The sequence below is a fragment of the Rhinoderma darwinii genome, chromosome 3, assembly GCF_050947455.1.
Source record: "Rhinoderma darwinii isolate aRhiDar2 chromosome 3, aRhiDar2.hap1, whole genome shotgun sequence".
NCBI classification, from domain to species: domain Eukaryota; kingdom Metazoa; phylum Chordata; class Amphibia; order Anura; family Rhinodermatidae; genus Rhinoderma; species Rhinoderma darwinii.
In genome coordinates, this window is record NC_134689.1 from 204,022,225 (window position 1) to 204,044,208 (window position 21,984).

The 21,984-nt window shown below is 40.1% G+C and overlaps 1 protein-coding gene across 1 annotated transcript in view; it reads left to right on the forward strand.

Annotated features, from left to right (window-relative positions):
• The window catches only part of MUC19 (mucin 19, oligomeric), a 34,192-nt gene extending 18,013 nt beyond the window's left edge, over window positions 1–16,179 (forward strand). The window contains exons 6-12 of the mRNA XM_075855065.1: window positions 5,815–5,846; window positions 5,925–6,096; window positions 9,530–9,567; window positions 9,870–9,980; window positions 11,051–11,090; window positions 13,210–13,351; window positions 15,851–16,179. Coding sequence (XP_075711180.1) covers window positions 5,815–5,846; window positions 5,925–6,096; window positions 9,530–9,567; window positions 9,870–9,980; window positions 11,051–11,090; window positions 13,210–13,351; window positions 15,851–16,019 — 704 coding nt within the window. The 3' untranslated portion in view covers window positions 16,020–16,179. The remainder of the gene's footprint in view (window positions 1–5,814; window positions 5,847–5,924; window positions 6,097–9,529; window positions 9,568–9,869; window positions 9,981–11,050; window positions 11,091–13,209; window positions 13,352–15,850) is intronic.
• The last annotated feature ends 5,805 nt before the right edge of the window (window positions 16,180–21,984 follow it).

Consider the following 21,984-nt stretch of genomic DNA (forward strand, 5'->3'; position numbering starts at 1 on the left):
AATTTCTGCTTTGAATCTTGCTGCGAATTTGTGGCAAATCCGCAACGGATCTGTGGCAAAATCTGGATATAATGCATGCAGATTCTGTTGCTGATTTAGCAGCGGATTTGCCTTAGGTCTCAGCCTATGCATTGTAGAGGGTAAAATCCACTGCATCAATCCACTGCTGCTCCTCAAGAAAATGGACATGCTGCAGAATATAAATTCCGCTCTGCAAGCTATATTCCGTACAATATATTTCTGCAATGTCTGCACGACTGAAAGAACAATCCATATAAATCAATAAAATACAAATGTGCTGCAGATTTCTGCTCCAGACTGTCCACAGTGGAAATTTGCAACCAGTCTACCATGCAGGGAAAGCCTTAGGGGTGTGCGACACGTGCGGGTGCACCAGGTGCTGCAGACTCCCAGCATGTAGGGGGCACCACTGTGCAGGCCGTTTGAACTGTATATTCTCTGCTCCTCGTTACACACACTGAGGAAGCAGAGGCAGAGCAGAGGAGGAAGCTCCGCCCACAGCCCATCCTGCAAGAAACCTGTGCAGCAAGGAGAGATGGTAAGCTCCTTTCTGTGTACATATGTCTGTGTGTATATGTTACAGTATGTGTGTGTCTATATGTCTCTGTGCATGTGTATATTTTTCTATGTGTGTGTTTGTTTGTGTATATATATGTGGGTGTGTGTGGTTATCCCTGTGTGTTATCTGTGATGTTACATAGGACTGCAGGTAACATCTACATTATTTGTACTGTGTGTGTGTGTGTGTGTGTGTGTGTTTATATGTATAAATGCCTCGTGTGTGTGAGTGTGTGTATGTATACATGCCTCGTCTGTGTATGTATGCATGCCTCGTGTGTGTGTGTATGTATACATGCCTCGTGTGTGTGTGTGTGTATGTATACATGCCTCGTGTGTGTGTGTGTGTGTGTATGTATACATGCCTCGTGTGTGTATGTATACATTCCTCGTGTGTGTGTGTATGTATACATGCCTCATGTGTCTGGGTGTGTGTATGTATGCATGCCTCGTGTGTGTGCGTGTGTGTGTATGTATAAATGCCCCATGTGTGTATGTATACATGCCTCGTGTGTGTATGCATACATGCCTCGTGTGTGTTTGTGTGTGTGTGTATACATGTCTCATGTGTGTGTGTGTGTGTGTATAAATGCCTCCTGTGTGTGTATGTATACATGCCTCATGTATGTATATGTATACATGCCACGTGTGTGTGTGTGTGTGTGTGTGTATATGTATACATGCCTCCTGTGTGTGTGTGTGTGTGTGTGTGTGTGTGTATACGTATACAAGCCTCCTATGTATGTGTGTCCGTGTTTATATGTATACATGCCTCCTACATGTGTGTGTGTGTGTGTGTGTGTGTGTGTGTGTGTGTATACATGCCTCGTGTGTGTATGTATACATGCCTCGTGTGGTGTGTGTGTGTGAGTGTGTGTGTCTGTGTGTGTGAATACATGCCTCGTGTGTGTGTGTATACATGCCTCGTGTGTGTGTGTATATATACTACCGTTCAAAAGTTTGGGGTCACCCAGACAATTTTGCGTTTTCCATGAAAACTCACACTTATATTTATCAAATGAGTTGCAAAATGACTAGAAAATATAGTCAAGACATTGACAAGGTTAGAAATAATGATTTTTAGGTTAAATAATAATTTTCTCCTTCAAACTTTGCTTTCGTCAAAGAATGCTCCATTTGCAGTAATTACAGCATTGCAGACCTTTGGCATTCTAGCTGTTAATTTGCTGAGGTAATCGGGAGAAATTTCACCCCATGCTTCCAGAAGGCCCTCCCACAAGTTGGATTGGCTTGATGGGCACTTCTTGCGTACCATACGGTCAAGCTGCTCCCACAACAGCTCTATGGGGTTGAGATCTGGTGACTGCGCTGGCCACTCCATTACAGATAGAATACCAGCTGCCTGCTTCTTCCCTAAATAGTTCTTGCATAATTTGGAAGTGTGTTTTGGGTCATTGTCCTGTTGTAGGATGAAATTGGCTCCAATCAAGCGCTGTCCACAGGGTATGGCATGGCGTTTCAAAATGGAGTGATAGCCTTCCTTATTCAAAATCCCTTTTACCTTGTACAAATCTCCCACTTTACCAGCACCAAAGCAACCCCAGACCATCACATTACCTCCACCATGCTTGACAGATGGCGTTGGGCACTCTTCCAGCATCTTTTCAGTTGTTCTGCGTCTCACAAATGTTCTTCTGTGTGATCCAAACACCTCAAACTTCGATTCGTCTGTCCATAACACTTTTTTCCAATCTTCCTCTGTCCAATGTCTGTGTGCTTTACCCATATTAATCTTTTCCTTTTATTAGCCAGTCTCAGATATGGATTTTTCTTTGCCACTCTGCCCTGAAGGCCAGCATCCCGGAGTTGCCTCTTCACTGTAGACGTTGACACTGGCGTTTTGTGGGTACTATTTAATGAAGCTGCCAGTTGAGGACCTGTGAGGCGTCTATTTCTCAAACTAGAGACTCTAATGTACTTTACTTGTTGCTCAGTTGGACAGTGGGGCTTCCCACTTCTCTTTCTACTCTGGTTAGAGCCTGTGTGTGCTGTCCTCTGAAGGGAGTAGTACACACCGTTGTAGGAAATCTTCAGTTTCTTGGCAATTTCTCGCATGGAATAGCCTTCATTTCTAAGAACAAGAATAGACTGTCGAGTTTCACATGAAGGCTCTCTTTTTCTAGCCATTTTGAGAGTTTAATCGAACCCACAAATGTAATGCTCCAGATTCTCAACTAGCTCAAAGGAAGGTCAGTTTTATAGTTCCTCTAAACGGCAAAACTGTTTACAGCGGTGCTAACATAATTACACAAGGGTTTTCAAGTGTTTTCTAATCATCCATTAGCCTTCTAACACAGTTAGCAAACACAATGTACCATTGGAACACTGGAGTGATGGTTGCTGGAAATAGGCCTCTATACACCTATGTAGATATTGCATTAAAAACCAGACGTTTGCAGCTAGAATAGTCATTTAGCACATTAACAGTGTATAGGGTGTATTTCTGAATAATTTAATGTTATCTTCATTGAAAAAAACTGCTTTTCTTTCAAAAATAAGACATTTCTAAATGACCCTAAACTTTTGAACGATAGTGTGTGTATATATATATATATATATATATATATATATATATATATATATATATATATATATATACACACACACAGTGAAGGAAATAAGTATTTGATCCCTTGCTGATTTTGTAAGTTTGGCCACTGTCAAAAAAATGAATAGTCTTGAATTTTTAGGCTAGGTTAATTTTACCAGTGAGAGATAGATTATATTAAAAAAAATAAAGAAAATCACATTGTCAAAATTATATATATTTATTTGCATTGTGCACAGAGAAATAAGTATTTGATCCCTTTGACAAACAAGACTTAATACTTGGTGGCAAAACCCTTGTTGGCAAGCACAGCAGTCAGACGTTTTTTGTAGTTGATGATGAGGTTTGCACACATGTTAGATGGAATTTTGTCCCACTCCTCTTTGCAGATCATCTGTAAATCATTAAGATTTCGAGGCTGTCGCTTGGCAACTCGGATCTTCAGCTCCCTCCATAAGTTTTCGGTGGGATTAAGGTCTGGTTACTGGCTAGGCCACTCCATGACCTTAATGTGCTTCTTTTTGAGCCACTCCTTTGTTGCCTTGGCTGTATGTTTTGGGTCATTGTCGTGCTGGAAGACCCAGGCACGAGCCATTTTTAATGTCCTGGTGGAGGGAAGGAGGTTGTCACTCAGGATTTGACGGTACATGGCTCCATCCATTCTCCCATTGATGTGGTGAAGTAGTCCTGTGCCCTTAGCAGAGAAACACCCCCATAACGTAATGTTTCCACCTCCATGCTTGACAGTGGGGATGGTGTTCTTTGGGTCATAGGCAGTATTTCTCTTCCTCCAAACACGGCAAGTAGAGTTAATGCCAAAGAACTCAATTTTAGTCTCATCTGACCACAGCACCTTCTCCCAATAACTCTCAGAATCATCCAGATGTTCATTTGCAAACTTCAGACGGGCCTGTACATGTGCCTTCTTGAGCAGGGGGACCCTGCGGGCACTGCAGGATTTTAATCCATTACAGCGTAATGTGTTACCAATGGTTTTCTTGGTGACTGTGGTCCCAGCTGCCTTGAGATCATTAACAAGTTCCCCCCGAGTAGTTTTCGGTTGAGCTCTCACCTTCCTCAGGATCAAGGATACCCCACGAGGTGAGATTTTGCATGGAGCCCCAGATCGATGTCAATTGACAGTCATTTTGTATGTCTTCCATTTTCTTACTATTGCACCAACAGTTGTCTCCTTCTCACCCAGCGTCTTACTTATGGTTTTGTAGCCCATTCCAGCCTTGTGCAGGTCTATGATCTTGTCCCTGACATCCTTAGAAAGCTCTTTGGTCTTGCCCATGTTGTAGAGGTTACAGTCAGACTGATTAATTGAGTCTGTGGACAGGAGTCTTTTATACAGGTGACCATTTAAGACAGCTGTCTTTAATGCAGGCACCAAGTTGATTTGGAGCATGTAACTGGTCTGGAGGAGGCTGAACTCTTAATGGTTGGTAGGGGATCAAATACTTATTTCTCTGTGAACAATGCAAATAAATATATAGAATTTTGACTATGTGATTTTCTTTTTTATATATATATATATATATATATATATATATATATATATATATATATATATATATATATATATATATAAAATCTATCTCTCACTGGTAAAATTAACCTATCCTAAAAATTCTAGACTGTTCATGTCTTTGACAGTGGGCAGACTTACAAAATCAGCAAGGGATCAAATACTTATTTCCTTCACTGTATATATTGACCTATGTGTGTATATATATTTGTCTGCATGTCTAAATATATCTTTATGTACAGTATATTTGTGGTTAATTTTTTATTTTTGGAGGGTAGCATTAGAGAGTCCCGCACAGGGCGCCAACCTATGTCTGACCCTGCTACCACATCTGAACATGTCCTTACAACTTTGTTGGCTGTGTTCTTTTATACAGGTAAAACAATATTACATTTAAAAAGGCTCTGTCACCGGATTATAAGTGCCCTATCTCCTACATAATCTGATCGGCGCTGTAATGTAGATAACAGAGGTTTTTATTTTGAAAAACAATCATTTTTGAGCAAGATATGAGCAATTTTAGATTTATGCTAATTAGTTTCTTAATAGACAACTGGGCGTGTTTTTACTTTTGACCAACTGGGTGTTGTACAGAGGAGTGTATGACAATGACCAATCAGTGTCATACACTTCTCATTGCTCCAGCCCATTGTTACAGCCTGATTGTACAGTGAAAGAAGCTGGGCTGGAACAATGAGAAGTGTATGACGCTGATTAGTCACTGATTGGTCAGCGTCATACACTCCTCTGTACAACGCCCAGTTGGTAAAAAGTAAAAACACGCCCAGTTGTCTATTAAGAAAGTCATTAGAACAAATCTAAAATTGCTCATAACTTGCGAAAAAATTATCGTTTTTCAAAATAAAAACCACTGTCATCTACATTATAGCGCCGATCAGATTATGTAGGAAATAGGGCACTTCTAATCTGGTGACAGAGCCTCTTTAAGTCTGTAAAAGTTCAGAATAGACACGCTGCAGAGATACAATGTCTAGATTTAAAAAAACACCATGATGATCAGTTGCAAAACATAGTACATTTTATATGAATTTGAGCCCAGCTATTGTGTTCTTATTATTGTTGTAAATTGACACATAATAGAACTAAACCACATTTAATAATTTTGTGTTGACAGATTGTTGTGGACCCTCAGGAGACTTGTATAGTGTAAGTTTCAAAAAGGGTGCATGAAAAAATTCACTTATAAATCCAGCCAGATTCTAAATCTTTTGGTTGTGACTTTAGGATGGAGATACCTTTGAATTTGGCTGTAATGTGTGCACTTGTGATGGAACCACTGGGAAAATTAACTGTGCGCCACATAATTGTGACCGAGAAGATGTCTGTAGAGAAAATGAAAGAAGGGTGTTTGAAGACCCAACAAAGCTGTCTGAAGATTCTTGTTGTGGATATTGTGGTAAGTGTCCTTTTGTCTGTCTTTATAGTTTTCGCAAAAAATGATACCTACTTTTTACGAAATAAATCTTTGTGAAGTTGGCTGTCTTCAGGACCCCTGTTATGCCAGTGGTGCCAGCACAGTGATCATTTTCTACTATGAAGAAAGAGCAGGACCATTAATTGCAGATTTCTTTCCATTAAATACTAGTCTCATTAGCATCCACGATTATTGGCCTGTTCATTGGACTGGACAAAAATATTAGGTTATGTTGGTTATTATTCGCTGTAACAGACTTTGTCAGCATAACTAATAAATGGAAACAGTAGTATTTTGCTCTTAAACATGTTGCCTTTATATACAATTAAAGAGGTTCATGTACCTCCAGTGCTTCTATAAGCATACCTATTGAGCATGAAGTTTCTGCCACAAAGCTTCCGTCATTTCTAACAGGAGCTGAAAAGAGTTTTCATACTGTATATAGGAGCGTAGGAGACAGAGCCCACAGCCAAAGGCATAGCTTAAAATAAATGGGCCATAATGCAGAAATCTTTGACCTTCTATGTGCTACTTGTAATTTCGTGGAAGAGGGGACTTTGGGCCGCTCAGGCACAAGGGCCTGTCTGCGACGACTACCTCTGCACCCCTGTAGCTATACCCCTGTCCAAAGCTTTGTCTCATTTCTGCACTTTATGAATATCAAATAGCACTAGCAGTCCATACTGCTTTATGAAGCAAACATGGCATGAACAGGATATGAAGTACATTACAAGAAAGTCATTTTTACACAGTAAGTTTTTGTTAACTAGAGGTACACATTAATACAGAAAGAAAAATTGATAATTTTTGGTATGCTTGAAAATATTTACTTGTATGAATAAACATGAAGCGTTTTATGACTCTAGCAGAGCTGAGTTTTTAACTTGACATAATTCATAGTGATATTACGTTACGTTTTTGATGGTTTCCCACAGGAATGCAGATTAACCTATTTTATTGTCTTAATGCAGATTGTTTATATATATATATATATATATATATATATATATATATATATATATACACATATATACACACAAAAGATGCAGTCCCAAAGAGGCAAAAAGGGCTAAAGCTGACCAGGGCAACCATTGATTTCCCTCACCCTATGGCAATAAATATGCACACTTGGCCAATTCCTGCATTACAGTTTACAGATGGTTAGATAGCTGATGGCCAGCTTAAATGGTCCCTTTCCTTTCATCTTCACTACACCTACTCTTCTCCCAAGTCTGAAGTTACTACAGGAGACATGACCACCATAATAAACCATAAGATGCCCAAAGTCTCTCCTGCCCAGCTCCTATTCAAATTTAATGTGCAGTAGAATCTTTGGTGTTGTACAGATGCCTTGGAGATTCATACAAGATGTAAAATGTGAATAATAGAAGCTTTTTTTTCTACACAGCATGCCCATACACCGTGTTCCAAATTATTATGCACATGGGATTTAAGTGTCATAAACATTTAATTATTAGTTTTTCAATTAAACTCATGGATGGTATTGTGTCTTAGGGCTCTTTGGATCATTGTAATCAATCTCAGACACCTGTGATAATTAGTTTGCCAGGTGTGCCCAATCAAAGGAAAACTACTTAAGAAGGACGTTCCACATTATTAAGCAGGCCACAGGTTTCAAGCAATATGGGAAAGAAAAAGGATCTCTCTGCTGCCGAAAAGTGTGAAATAGTGCAATACCTTGGACAAGGTATGAAAACATTGGATATTTCAAGAAAACTTAAGCATGATCATTGTACTGTGAAAAGATTTGTGGCTGATTCAGAGCACAGACGGGTTCGTTCAGATAAAGGCATAATGAGGAAGGTTTCTGCCAGACAAATTAATAGGATTAGGAGAGCAGCTGCTAAAATGCCATTGCAAAGCAGAAAACAGGTATTTGAAGCAGCTGGTGCCTCTGGAGTCCCGCGAACCTCAAGGTGTAGGATCCTCCAGAGGTTTGCAAGTGTGCATAAAGCTATTATTCTGCCACCCCTAAACAATGCTCACAAGCAGAAACGGTTGCAGTGGGCTCAGAAATACATGAAGACTAATTTTCAAACCGTGTTGTTTACTGATGAGTGCCGTGCAACCCTGGATGGTCCAGATGGATGGAGTAGTGGATGGTTGGTGAATGGCCACCATGTCCCAACAAGGCTGCGACGTCGGCAATGAGGTGGCGGAGTTCTGTTTTGGGCTGGAATCATGGGGAGAGAGCTGGTAGACCCCTTTAGGGTCCCTGATGGTGTGAAAATTACCTCTGCAAAATACGTAGAGTTTATGACTGACCAATTTCTTCCGTGGTACAAAAAGAAGAACCGTGCCTTCCGTAGCAAAATTATCTTCATGCATGACAATGCACCATCTCATGCTGCAAAGAATACCTCTGTGTCATTGGCTGCTATTGGCATAAAAAGAAGAGAAACTCATGGTGTGGCCCCCATGTTCTCCTGATATCAACCCCATTGAGAACCTTTGGAGCATCCTCAAGCAAATTATCTATGAGGGTGGGAGGCAGTTCACATCAAAACAGAAGCTCTGGGAGGCTATTCTGACATCCTGCAAAGATATTCAAGCAGAAACTGTCCAAATACTCACAAAATCAATGGATGCAAGAATTGTGAAGGTGATATCAAAGAAGGGGTCCTATGTTAACATGTAACTTCGCCTGCTAAGTTTTTTTTCGATTGAAAGAGCTTTTGATTTCTGTAAATATGACCTCCTGATGCTACAAATTCAACAAATTACCATTTTAGTTCTCTTTACAACCTTTAAAATGTTTTGATCTCTGTTGTGCATAATAATTTGAAACAGTGCATTTTGAGTTTTTTACTTCTAAAAAAAAATCTGTTATCATTAGGAGATTTGTTCAATAAAATTTGCATTATACTCCAACGGTTGATGGCTTGAAGATTATACTGACTGTCATTTGCATCGACTATTTAGGAAAATCAGCGAAAAATAACATTTGCTTAATAATTTGGAATGCGGTGTATATCTTATATGCTGTACTGGTTTCAGTTTACATCTTGCAGAGGACTAAACCAAAACAAATGTGACAAAACCTTTCCTGAGTTACTTTACAAAGCTAAGGCAAGCCAGACAAGGTCAAGCTTTTATTGACTGTAGACAAGTAAAATATAGTGTTCTTTTAGATTATGCATTTCTATAGACCTCATGGCAGTTTAATATCCCAAACTACCATTGAGATATAAACAAAACTATTGCCAAAACAAATGTGCTTTTATAATTCACTACAATATAAGTCTATTATATTTTTGAGCTATTGTCATCTCATGTTTCCTTGGAACTATAATACATTAGATAAATGTATATTTTAGGCTTTGTTTACATATAATAAAGAATACATTAAATGATTATAACTATTCTTCTAATAGCAAACATATTTCTTCAACAGAGCCGCTAACATGTAAACATAATGGGTCAGAGTACCAGGTAAGCATAATACGTACCTACAAATGATGAGTTCCTTAGATGTCTCTTGGATTCCCCATGATGTCTGAAGTTTATATCTAATGATCAGTGTTTGTACTGGAAATATTTTCCTTCTTCCTGTGGCTGGTAACCTTGTTTTTGTAAAGAAAAAAAAAATCTGTAAAAAAAAAATGGACTTCAAATACAGTTTAGCATAGGGGCCTTTAATAAGGAAAGGGACAACTGCATACTTTTATGAAAACATTGCCTTCGTTATACAGGTTTTAACACTTTTCTAAATGCTGATCTTCATAATATTTTAGATAAATGAAACAATTGAAGATCCGGAAGATCCATGTGTTGTTTACACCTGTGAAGTGACAGGCCTATCAGTATTGGTTGACAAATGCCAAAAACAGAAGTACTGCACAAAGGTGAGGCGAAACTCCTTGGAATTACCTCTACTGACATCTGCCACAACACATTTACAAGTATAATTTCACTGTATTTAATGTTCCCTGCACATTATTCTCTATAGGCTTGCTATAATTTATACGGGTATATTTCAATATAAGTCTGTATACTTTCTTTTGGTACTGTATACAGACATATATGTCTTAGGCCAAAAACATAGTTTGAGCAGTTTATTTGACCTGGACTTAAAAGTGTTGTCTAGTTTAGAAAACCCATTTTCATATTCACTATTTGGGAATTCTGTGTTAATAAAGTGGGGGTCCCTGCTACAAAGAGCGTCTCTCGCTCTGGAGGACCTGTCCTGTCCTGCATTATACTGACAACTCATTCATTTATATGAGCACTGTGTAATGCTTAGTTACCCCTGTGGTAGTGCTGTGGGGAAATTGAACGCTTAATGCCAGGTTTCCCCACCAATTACAGCTCATCGCTGGGGGTCCAGAAGGGGGAAACTCAATTACGTGCTTATTGTTCAGGGACCCTTCTACCTAGTTGGGATTGTCCAAAGCCGCTTGTATGGGATGCTACTTCTACAAATAATAGCAATGATAGCTACAACACGGTTTTGCATATATATATATATATATATATATATATATATATATATATATAGGATTAGAAATGAATGCATCATGTTGTTCACATTTTTTAAGCCATTTCTACTCTATAGCTGGTTCTTGGAAGCAGGACGATGACCAATATGGTTACCATAACAGATTCCGCAGGAGTTTATCACCCAGCATTCCTAGAAATCTAACCAGAAAATCTGAATTCTATGCAATGGTCCTATATTTCCCCCACTCCTGTATCAGCACATAACTTGGCAAATGTGTTGATCAAGTCTTTGCGAAAGATGAGTGGCACGCCTTGTGAAACCTGTAATGATGGCCATATTGGTTGTCATCCTTCCTCTGTACCAGCTGAATAGAATTGTTAAGTTGACATAAAAAAAGAAAAAAGGGCTGAAGATTAATTTAACATTCCCTTCTGTATCATAAGCTAACCTTTTTATTCTCCTTTGTCTTTATAGGATAGAAGAATATATGATGAAAGAGGATGCTGCTATAGTTGTAAGTGTCACTGTGTTACATATAATGTTTCCAGATTGTAAAAATAGAGGGTCAGCAAGAATACTATTGTAGGTGGTTCAGAAGGCAATTGTCTGTTGTGCTGTTCTTTTGCTCTACACGCATGTGTAAAAGTATAAGCATGGGTAATTTATCAAAATTAAGGCTGATTTTAATATGTCATGGACAATCTAAAAATATAAAAGGCTTTAAAGGCTTATATGGCAAGGGTTATATTAAAAGTGAAGGAATGAAGGCCAGAGCTGTGCACAGCCCTTTCATTAGTGTGGGCCTCAATGGCGAAACACGCAAAACTAATAGTGCCATACTGTGACCATTAAAATGGCAGATATAGTAGAACTCATGTAATAATATCAACCATACTGACAATATGATACCAGCCATTGCAACCAATAAATAGTAAAATAGCACCAGACATAATAATAATAATAGTACAAGACTTTGCTTAAATACAGACTGTGTCACGATCTCGGGGTATGTGGAACGACTAGACCGCTCCGCCGTAGTGGAGAGGCAGTTGGCCAAGTCACAGTCAATGCGCAAGTTTATACAATAAGTACGTAGCACGAAAATACCGGAGATAGTCCAGACAATTGGGAGAGGCTTTAGCACGGATGGGGCTGGATGTGGCAGGAAGCGCCAGACGTGGCGGATGACAGCAGGTGCAGCAGGTTGCACCAGACGTGGCGGATGACAGTGGGTGCAGCAGGTTGCACCAGATGTGGCGGATGACAGTAGGTGCAGCAGGTTGCGCCAGACGTGGCGGATGACAGCAGGTGCAGCAGGTTGCTCCAGACCTGACGGATGAAAGTAGGTGCGGCAGGTTGCGCCAGACATGGCAGACTACAGTAGGTGCAGTAGGACACGACTCCAATCACTAGACAGGCTCAGGAACAAAACACAGAATGGGAAAGAGGATAGAGGTAGCAGGGCAAGGGAACACAGGGAACAGGATACGGCTAAGGGACCATTTGCAAGACTAACATGGGAATTACAAACAACACTCAGGCAAGGAATGAAAGGGCAGGGCCCTTTTTATAGTTCAGGTTGATCTGGAGCATAATTAATTAATCAAATACATATGCGCGCGCTGGCACTTTAAGGCCGTAAACAGCGTGCGAGCACCCTCTAGTGGTCACTACGGGACAGAGCAGCCTCATGTGCTGACGTCCCCGGGGAGGGAGACATCGGCAGGAAGAAGATCTGCGGGCGGCAGGTAAGTGGAGGTTGCGGTCCGTGACCGCGGCCGTAACAGACTGTCATACAGTTTTTCCAGTCATAATACAATAGATATAGGAACAATACAATAGATATAGGAAAAATACCTGTCATGTGATAGTAAGAATACCAGCCATTGTATGTATATGTAATAATAGTAGCAGCTGTAGTGCACTGTTGCCTTTAAACGTTCACTCACCCAAACAAATGCTCTATTTTCTCTCTTGTTCACACATCTAATCATATAAGAGCTTGTTCTCTCACTTACCCGGGCACTTGATCATTCACTCGATTACATGTTCACTCACCCGATTTAATGTCCTACTCTCAGGGCCTCAATGTCAAGAAGGGGAAGGGAGAGTAATGGTAGGACATGAGGAACAGTTGGCAACAAGAGAAGAAATGAAATGCAATAAGATCAGCATGAAATGCAATAAGATTGACTTGCGAATCTTCTGTCTTGCTCATTGGATTATCATGCTATGTGATGAGGCTGAGGATCTTCATTCTCCTTCATTAATATGACATCATCAGTGTCATTAATATGACATCATCTTTGTCATTCTCTCTACATAGTGTAGAGAAAAAAACCTTTGGAGGCAGATAACATCATCCATGTTCAACATCATTGGGAGAATTCAAGCCTGTAGAGCAGAAGGCTTTAGTCTGTGCAATTGGAACTAGCATATTGTAGTTCATGTTTCATTTTTGCCATTGTGGTCCTGTTGTCTAAAGCAACCAATCAGAATTTAGCTTACTTTTTGTAAGTCAGACTGAAAAAATTAAACCTGGACACATGATATATTGCTAAATTTTCTAGGTCTTTTGGAATTTTAATGACTTTAATCGTGAATACACATTGCCTTGACTTTCTTTCTTGTAGGTGACAACTCCTGTAAGCCATCACCATCAGCAATGGAGTTAACTATTTCTTACACGGATTCAGACGATTATATTGAAATATACTGTTCATCTTATGTTAAAATGGCGAAATGCAGTGGAGAATGTAATGAAGCTATATTAAGGCAAGTCTTCATAGTCTTACTTTTGCTACCAAAGTTTTTATTTGCTTGGGCGAACTCAGAGGCAGAATCAGTGTTGGTGACATTACGTCTGATTCCAGGGATGGCAGTTTTTGCAAGTTGCTGCATTCCCCATTGAATGACATATTTCCCAGCTCACACTGAGCATCATTATTTCTTCCTTATACCTCCAAATTCACCTCCTCCTCGCCAAGACTAAATTCCCAGGTCCCACCTAGCAGTTTATCATCATTCTCATCTTTAACTCAGATAAAATAGATGGCACCACCCCTTGTCTACCCTTTGACCTTATACAAGGGCGACCACCACAAATTCTAACGTTGCCTATTCCATTGCCACTTTGACTTGGGCCATAGTAATCGCACTACCTCCCACTTCCTTCTCACCACCCCTTCTAATTGGTTGTTTGAAAGCAATGCCTTGTTGGATTCCAGAAAGGAGGCAGTACTTATAGCAGGAATTTCAAAATGAGCGCTGAATGTTTACTACTAGGTGTAAAGTACATGGAAGGGATGAGGAAATGCTAGGCTGAGAATGCTGTATCAAATAAACTTCTTTCTGGGAGTTACCAAAACCAGTGATATACACACTATATGTCCAAAAATATATGGGCACCTGACTATCAAGTATATATTAGCGTGTTGGACATCCTATTCCGAAACCATGGGTGTTAACATGTAGTTGGGCCCCTTTTTGCGGCTATTACAGCCTTTACTCTTCTGGAAAAGTTTTTCACAAGATTTTGGAGTGTGTCTGTGGGAATTTGTGCCCATTCAGCCAAAAGAGCATTTGTGAGGTGAGACACTGATGTTGGAGGAGAAGGTCTGGCTTGCAATCATCATTCCAATTAATCCCAAAGGTGGTTGATGAGGTGGAGGTGAGGGCTCTGTGCGGGCAACTAGAGTACTGTTACCACAAAGCTGGAAGCATATCATTGTCTAAAAAGTATTTGTATGATGTAGCATTAACATTACCCTTCACTAGAAACAAGGGGCCTTCTTTCCCTCCACCAACAAATTTCATAGTAGGCACTTTTCATTCCAATAGGTAGCGTTCTCCTGGCATCTGTGAAAAGCAGATTAGTTTATCAGATTAGCAGATAGTTAAACGTGATTTATCACTCAAGAGAATATGTTTCCACTGCTTCAGAGTCCAGTGGTGGCGTGATTTACACCACTCCAGTCGATGCATGCCATTGTGCATGGTGATATTAGGCTTGTGTGTAGCTGCTCAACCATAGAAATCCATTTCTTGAAGCTCCTGACGCACAGTTCTTGTGCTAATGTCAGTTCCAGAGGCAGTTTGGAAATCTGTAGTGAGTGATGCAAAAGGGAGTAGGTGAATTTTATGTGCCAGATGCTTAAGCACTCGGTGGCCCCGCTGTGTGATTTTGCGTGGTATACTGCTTCAGGATGAGCTCTTACTCCTGTTTACAATGAGTGTGGCTAAAACACGTGAACTCAAAAATTTGAATGGGTGTTCACATTCTTTGGGTCATTTAGTATATACTACAAGTTCAGGTAAAAGTTAGTAACGACCCATCAGGTCAGTTCATTATCCAAATGTGTTGTTTCCCATTTTGTTATCTCCTTGTTTGTTAAATCTTTTTTTGTTTTTATAGTAGTCCTCTACTGTACAGATGTCGAAATCCTTCTTTTGACTCTAATAACTTGCTACAGCGTGATAATTTATCACTTAAAGAAGCACTCCACTTATTTTTCTTTATATCCCTCTCCATTTGTACATTGGTGTTTCAGTGGGGTGCAGTGTGCAGAAATACTTACCCAGCCGTTTATCACGTCGTTTTTCGGGTCCAGCTCCGCCCACGTTCTGGCTCCCATAGGAATTCATTGAGTGCCTGATTTCCGGTTTTCTCAACTACACATTGATTCCAGAGGAGGTCAGAATGTGATCACGTGGGCGGAGCTTGACCCGAAAATGACGTGATGCATGGATCGGTAAGTATTTCTGCACACAGCACCTCACTGAAAGATCAATTAACAAATGGAGGAGGAAATAAAAAAAAAAGTGTAGTGATCCTTTATGCCATTGAAAGGTCAAGTTAAAGTTTGTTGTCACAGTGGATTTTTATTTGTTAAGAGTCAAGATAAAGATGGCTACATCTGTACATTATATGCAGTGTTCATTGTTGTCACTTTATAAAACATAGCTGAACAGGATGAATATCCATGTGAATGTTATGAAAAACCATCATTTATTAAAGTGTGAACCTCATGAACATCGTGATCTATGCTAAGTGGCTATTTAGCTTCAGATGCTCTGTAAATGTCTATTATCTTGATATGGTGTTAAAGGGGTATTCCAGGGTGTTTCGAGCACAGGCAAACAACATGTTTCGCACCATGGGATGCAAGAGGGTGTTTAGGTTAGCCTTTGTTCTCAGACAAAACAATACTTCACATCTCCTTGACATATGCATATTCTTTAACAGTCCTTAACAACTTTTCTTTATTTTTTTAGATATGACACAGATATGCATAAAGTAGTGAATGACTGTTACTGCTGCAAAGATGAAACCACTGAAGAGCGGACTGTTGAGCTAACCTGTGATGATGGGAGCACAAGGTCATACACCTACAACCATATAACATCTTGTAGTTGTCATGCATGTATTGATTCATTTACTTAAGGATAATCAGACTTCAATCGTTTACATATATTAAAGAAGTAGATCTTAAAAAAATTCTACTACTGAGTTTTAAAGATACTTTCTATTTGTAGTGTGCATTGCTGTCTCCTTATTACAGCATATATTTTCATTTTGCTTTAGTAATAAAACATTTTCACTATCTACCGGTTATCTTGCATTTTTAATAAGTGTCAATATCCAAAATACATACGGTATTTAATAAAGTAATCATAAGAGCAAGTGGATCTCCTGCTCCCCCCATGAAGCACATTCGCTTCACTATGTGTGTGAATGTCACCGTAATTAGATCATTACTATTACTACTATTATTTCCTTACTGTAATGAAAATAAGACTTGGTGAGCAAATGTACAAAAGAGGGGTACAAAACAGCATTTCAGACTGTAAAAATGTAATTATGCGGCAATTATAGATCATAGTTCTGCCACAATGGAGAAGAGCTAAAAAAATAAAAATAAAATAAAGCTAAGCATCCAACACTGGAGAATAAAAAGCAGGTAAGCATTATCCAATATAAATTTTTAGTCCATCACTGCATTTCTGAATGTCATAAAAAAAAAATTCTAAATATAAAAAAAAAAATACTCTCTGAACTGTTCTCTTGTTTGAATCTATGAACAAAATATCACAGTTTTAACGTAAGCATTTATTAGGGTGTAAAAACTATCCACATGAAAATTTATTGCAAAATTAGCATTCCTATTTCAGTTTCACTATTCACCACAATGCAAGACCATGTACCAACATCTTATCATCAAACACCATCCAGATACCAAACACGCAGCAGGACTATAAAATCACTGGCTCGTTCTCCTGTACATCTTCCAATGTAGTGTACATGATCCTGTATACAAGGTGCATCAATAAAGGAATCTACATTGGAGAAACAATACAAAAACTACAAACCAGGATGAATCTACACAGACATACAATAAAACAGGAGGTGGATACACCCGTGGGAATACACTTCTCTGGACCTGATCGCAGTTTGGCAGATTTAAAAGTCCTAATACTAAAGGGTCATTTTAAGGACGACAGGGAAAGAAAAATTTTGGAATTCAAGCTGATTATAACATTCCAGTCATTGACACAAGGCCTCGATCTAACACCTGGATTTATGAGCCACTACATGGACACACGTCACATCCCGCATCAGACTGACTCCAGATGCCTTAACTCCTAAGTCATCACCCCTATAACCCCAGTTTTATTGCCCCGGGTTATCTTAATGATGTATCATCTCCTGTACTAATCGTCTTTGTGTAACATCTTAAATGTTGTGCTTTTTTCTAAGTCATTCATTTGTAAACTTTCCTGAAGAAGGGGCCTCTGTGCTCTGAAAGCCGCATATAGAACTTTTATGGTTAGCCAATAAAGGTATCATACCTACTGTACTATGTCTTTTTTGACACAAAAGTATTTAACATTGCATACTATTTGCCACTAGATGTCAGTATGATCTTTGTTTACACATGAGCAAGCGCTCAGGGCTTTTTTAGCTTTGCTGTTAAAAATAAAATTATAACAGAAAGAATAGCTATAATTTAAAGAGATACCGCCATGCAGTGACCTGTCACATAACAGGCAAATAATACTGACAAATTCAAAATTAAGATAAGGTCCGCACTCTGTGGATTATCCAAAAATGCAAAAAGTATTTATCAATATCGTATATCAAGACAAATTCCTGACATAATAAAATACATAGCTTACGCACTTCGAATGCACAATGGCAGAGACCATGACTAAGAGCTTTCAAAACGCGAAGGCTATGTTTTTTTATTATGTGGGGAAATTGCCTGGATATGGGATATTCATAAAAAAATACGTTAGCATTTTGGGGTAATCCGTGGAGTGCGGACCTTTTCTTGATTTAAAATTTGTTTGTTCGCTCCTACGGAGGTGAGTTCTGCACATGAGGAAAACCATCTAGGCCGGTGCTGTGGAGTCACTGGAGTCAGGTGAGCTGAAAATTTTGTCTCTAAATAATACAGACACATGGTGGTAGATCATACATTTATAGAGTAGACATTTCTTGCCGGGATATGATAAATATAATATATTATTGTGCATAGGGAGAAAGCTGTTAAGACTTAGCGGGGGAGAAGCACCTCATGAATATGTCAGTCTCCTTAACCCAGCGCTTGCATCGCACTGCAATATTTAAAATGTAAGTTCTCCACAATCACGTAGTATTTCCACATAATTCACAGACCGCTGAAATCAGCGTGTAAGCCACTAGTTTTTGCTGTCCTTAGACTGGGCAGCCTAGTGTTACAGACAGGTTCCCTTTAAATTCTTCCCTACATCAGAACTCCTACTAGTGGTAATTAGTGTAATTTGCCTGCATTACTAATTAGTGTAATTCAACTGCATTTGGAATGTACATACACTGCCAAATAAATTAAATACCATTATTCAGTTTGCTATGAACACAGAATTCCGTTGTTTTTTCTTTTCTTTTCAACAAGTTTTATTGAGTTTTTTCAACAAGGTAAGGAAATATATTGCATAAACATACACAAAAAAAAAAAGGGGGGAGATACACAATATATAATATATCGCAACTGATACAGAAATGTACTAGGCAGTATGTCAAACAGTCAGGACGGTGTTGATAAGAGCATGTAAAAAGAGGAAACAAAATTGAGAAGTGGAAAGAGGGAATGGAAAGAGGGGAACAAAAAGACAGGGAAAGGTAAAGGTGTGGTCGGCCAGAGATCTAGAGAAAAATCATTAGCAAATTGTCAAAAGGCGGTGATCATGGCACCAGGTAGGTGAGAGTAGGCGTAATTGATCCAGGGCAGCCAAAGCAACTCGAATCTGGCAATCCTATCCAATAAAATACTTGTGAGTTTTTCGTTTATAAATATTTGGTCCATTCTGGTTTTGACACCTGCAAAAATTACTGACTGCTTTTTCCAGGAGTGGGCAATAGTCATTTTGGCAGCCAATAGGATGTAAGAAAACAATTGAAATTGTGCATGCGTTAGATCAGAGGGTTTAAGGTGGAGGAGAGCTAACTTAGGATCTTTATGCAAAATTATACCAAACAGACTCTGAGCGAGACCAAAGACTCTGCTCCAGAATCTAACGAGTTTAGGGCAGGACCACCATATGTGGAACATGTCACCAGGCGCGGGGCATCCCCTAAAGCAGGAAGCAGGGTAAGAGGGAAATGCATGCGCAATTCGGCTGGGGACCAGGTACCACCGCATCATAACTTTATATGCGGATTCTAAGATATTCGTATTGATAGAGCAATGTGAAACTGTGCTCCAGATACTACGCCACTCAGCCAGTTCCAGCGTCATCCCCAAGTCCCGGTGCCATCGATCCACATATGTATGAGGGGTAGGGGATGGATTGTTGAGGAGCCATTTGTATAAGAGGGATATCATCCCTCTCGAGGTTGGGCAGATACTACAGATTCTCTCGAACTGTGAGCAAGAGTCAGATGTTTCCCTGTTGTTAAGAAGAGAAGTAATCCAGTTTTTAAGTTGTAGATATCTGAATATCTCGCCACTGGGGATCTGCTTAGAGGTCTGGAGTTCACAGAACGAGAGAATCCGAGAGTGAGTGGGCGTGAGGAGTTGGTGAACTCTAAGTATGTCATTCGACCACCACCATTTAAAGGCATAATAGTTGTCTGCGCCAGGAGAGAACAAAGGGTTGTGCCATATAGAAATAAGGGGAAGATGTGGAGAAATCAATCTACTGGAATATTTGATAGAGTCCCAGACCGTTAAAATGTGTGTAAGAGAAGGGGAGAGATGTGTAGGACGTAAGGATGGTGGCATCCAGGGCAGAGATTGTATCGGGGTGGGCGACACCTCCGGAATATCCAGGTACACCCATAGAGGCATATTTACCGAAACGTGTAATTTAGGCAAGGATGCTATCATGGCTGCTTGATAATATTTAGAGATATTAGGAACACCCAATCCCCCGTCTGTCTTCAGCGAGCAGAGAGTGGACCTGGATATTCTAGGACGTGTGCCACGCCAGATAAACGAGGATATACGGTTCTGAAGGAGACGTAACATGTGTGGTGGGACTTTTATCGGCAGGGTTTGAAATAGGTAAAGAAGCCTGGGGAGGATGGTCATTTTAACCGCAGAAATCCGTCCAACCCAAGAGAGGTAAGTGTGTTGCCATGATGTCATAGAAGAGGTGAGGGAGCGGATCAGGGAGGGATAATTGGCAGAATATAGCTGAGCATATGAGGGAGTCAGGTGAATACCCAGATAATTTAATGAGTGTCTGGCCCACTGAAAAGGAAAATGGTTACGTATGGAGTGTAGGACTTGTTGGGAGAGATTAATATTTAAGGCGATTGATTTTGTAGGGTTAATTGTTAGCCCAGAAATTGAGGCAAAGTCGGATAAAGTTTTCATTAGGTTGGGAAGGGAAACAGTAGGTTGGGAGAGCATTAGTAGCATGTCGTCAGCAAAAAGGGACATTTTATGTTGCATGCCCGCCACTTCCAACCCTTTGATGTTCTGATTTTGGCGTATCATCATAGCCAAGGGCTCAAGAGCCAAAATAAATAGAATGGGAGATAGCGGACATCCTTGTCTAGTGCCCCGTTCAATAGGAAAGGGAGCAGACTGATAGCCAGCATAGCAAACTTTGGCTGTAGGGTTGGAATAGAGGGCATGCACCCAGGACATAAAGTGACGCTGGAAGCCCCACTTCCCCAAGGCAAAATCCATGTATGACCAGGATATCGTGTCGAAGGCTTTTTGAATATCGAGCGAGAGAAGCATTGAGGCCACATTTCTCCTACGAGCTACATGAATCAGAGATATAACTCTCTTGGTGCAATCACTTGTCTGTCTGCCTGGGACAAAGCCAGCCTGGTCCCCATGGATAATAACGTCAAGGAAGCAGTTTATCCTAGTCGCCATAATCTTGGCCAGGATTTTAATATCTGTGTTCAAGAGTGATATTGGTCTGTAGTTGGTAATTTGGAGAGAGTCTTTTTGTGGTTTGGGGATCATAGCGATATGAGCATGAAGGGTTGATGGGAGAGGGGTTGTACCAGCTCTGAGGGCATTAAAGAGTTGAGTTAAATACGGGACCAGTAGTGGGGAGAGTTTTTTATAATATAAAGGGGAAAAACCGTCAGGACCAGGTGATTTGGAGGGTTTCAACTCCTTGATGGCTGCCTGAACCTCTGCTTCGGATATCTCAGCCTCCAAGGCCACAAGGTTGGAAGGAGTGATATCCGGAAAAGTCAGGTCTGCAAATAAGCCTTCAGCCCTCAAGGAGTCAAATAATGGGGGGGAGGAATATAAGTTGGAGAGAAAATTTTGAAATAGGGAAGTGATTTTATTGGGGTCCGCTGTAACATTACCTGTGGAAGTTCGTAACCTAACAGGTTCCCTTGTCGACACAGGGACCCTCAATTGACGAGCCAGGAGTTTACCCGGTTTATTACTTTGCGAGTAATATCGCTGTTTGGACCATCTAAGTTTGCGTTCTACCTGCTCCGTCAATAGAAGGTCTAGTTCCAGCCTAGTAGCATCTACCGAGGTTTTATTAGCGGTCGAGGGGTTCTGTTTCCAAGTATGTTCCTTTTGTTCTAACAAGCGGTATAACTCTGCGATTTTTCGTTCTCTATTTTTCTTTTTAAATGAGCCTAGTCGAATGAGAGCTCCCCGCAATGTGGCTTTATGCGCCTCCCATAATATAATCGGGGAGGACGTGGAACCCACATTCAGGTCAAAATAGTCCTTTACCGCCGCTTCCACTTGCGCGAAAGTATCTTTAGAGGACAAAAGGGAGTCATTCAGACGCCAGTTAAAGGAGAGCCCCCGTGGGACCAGGGAAGAAAAAGAAACTTCCACTGGGTTGTGATCAGACCAAGGTGTGCTCAATATCTTAGCTGAGGAGCATAGTGGTAGAGATCTTTGAGATGTAAATATGTGGTCAATACGGCT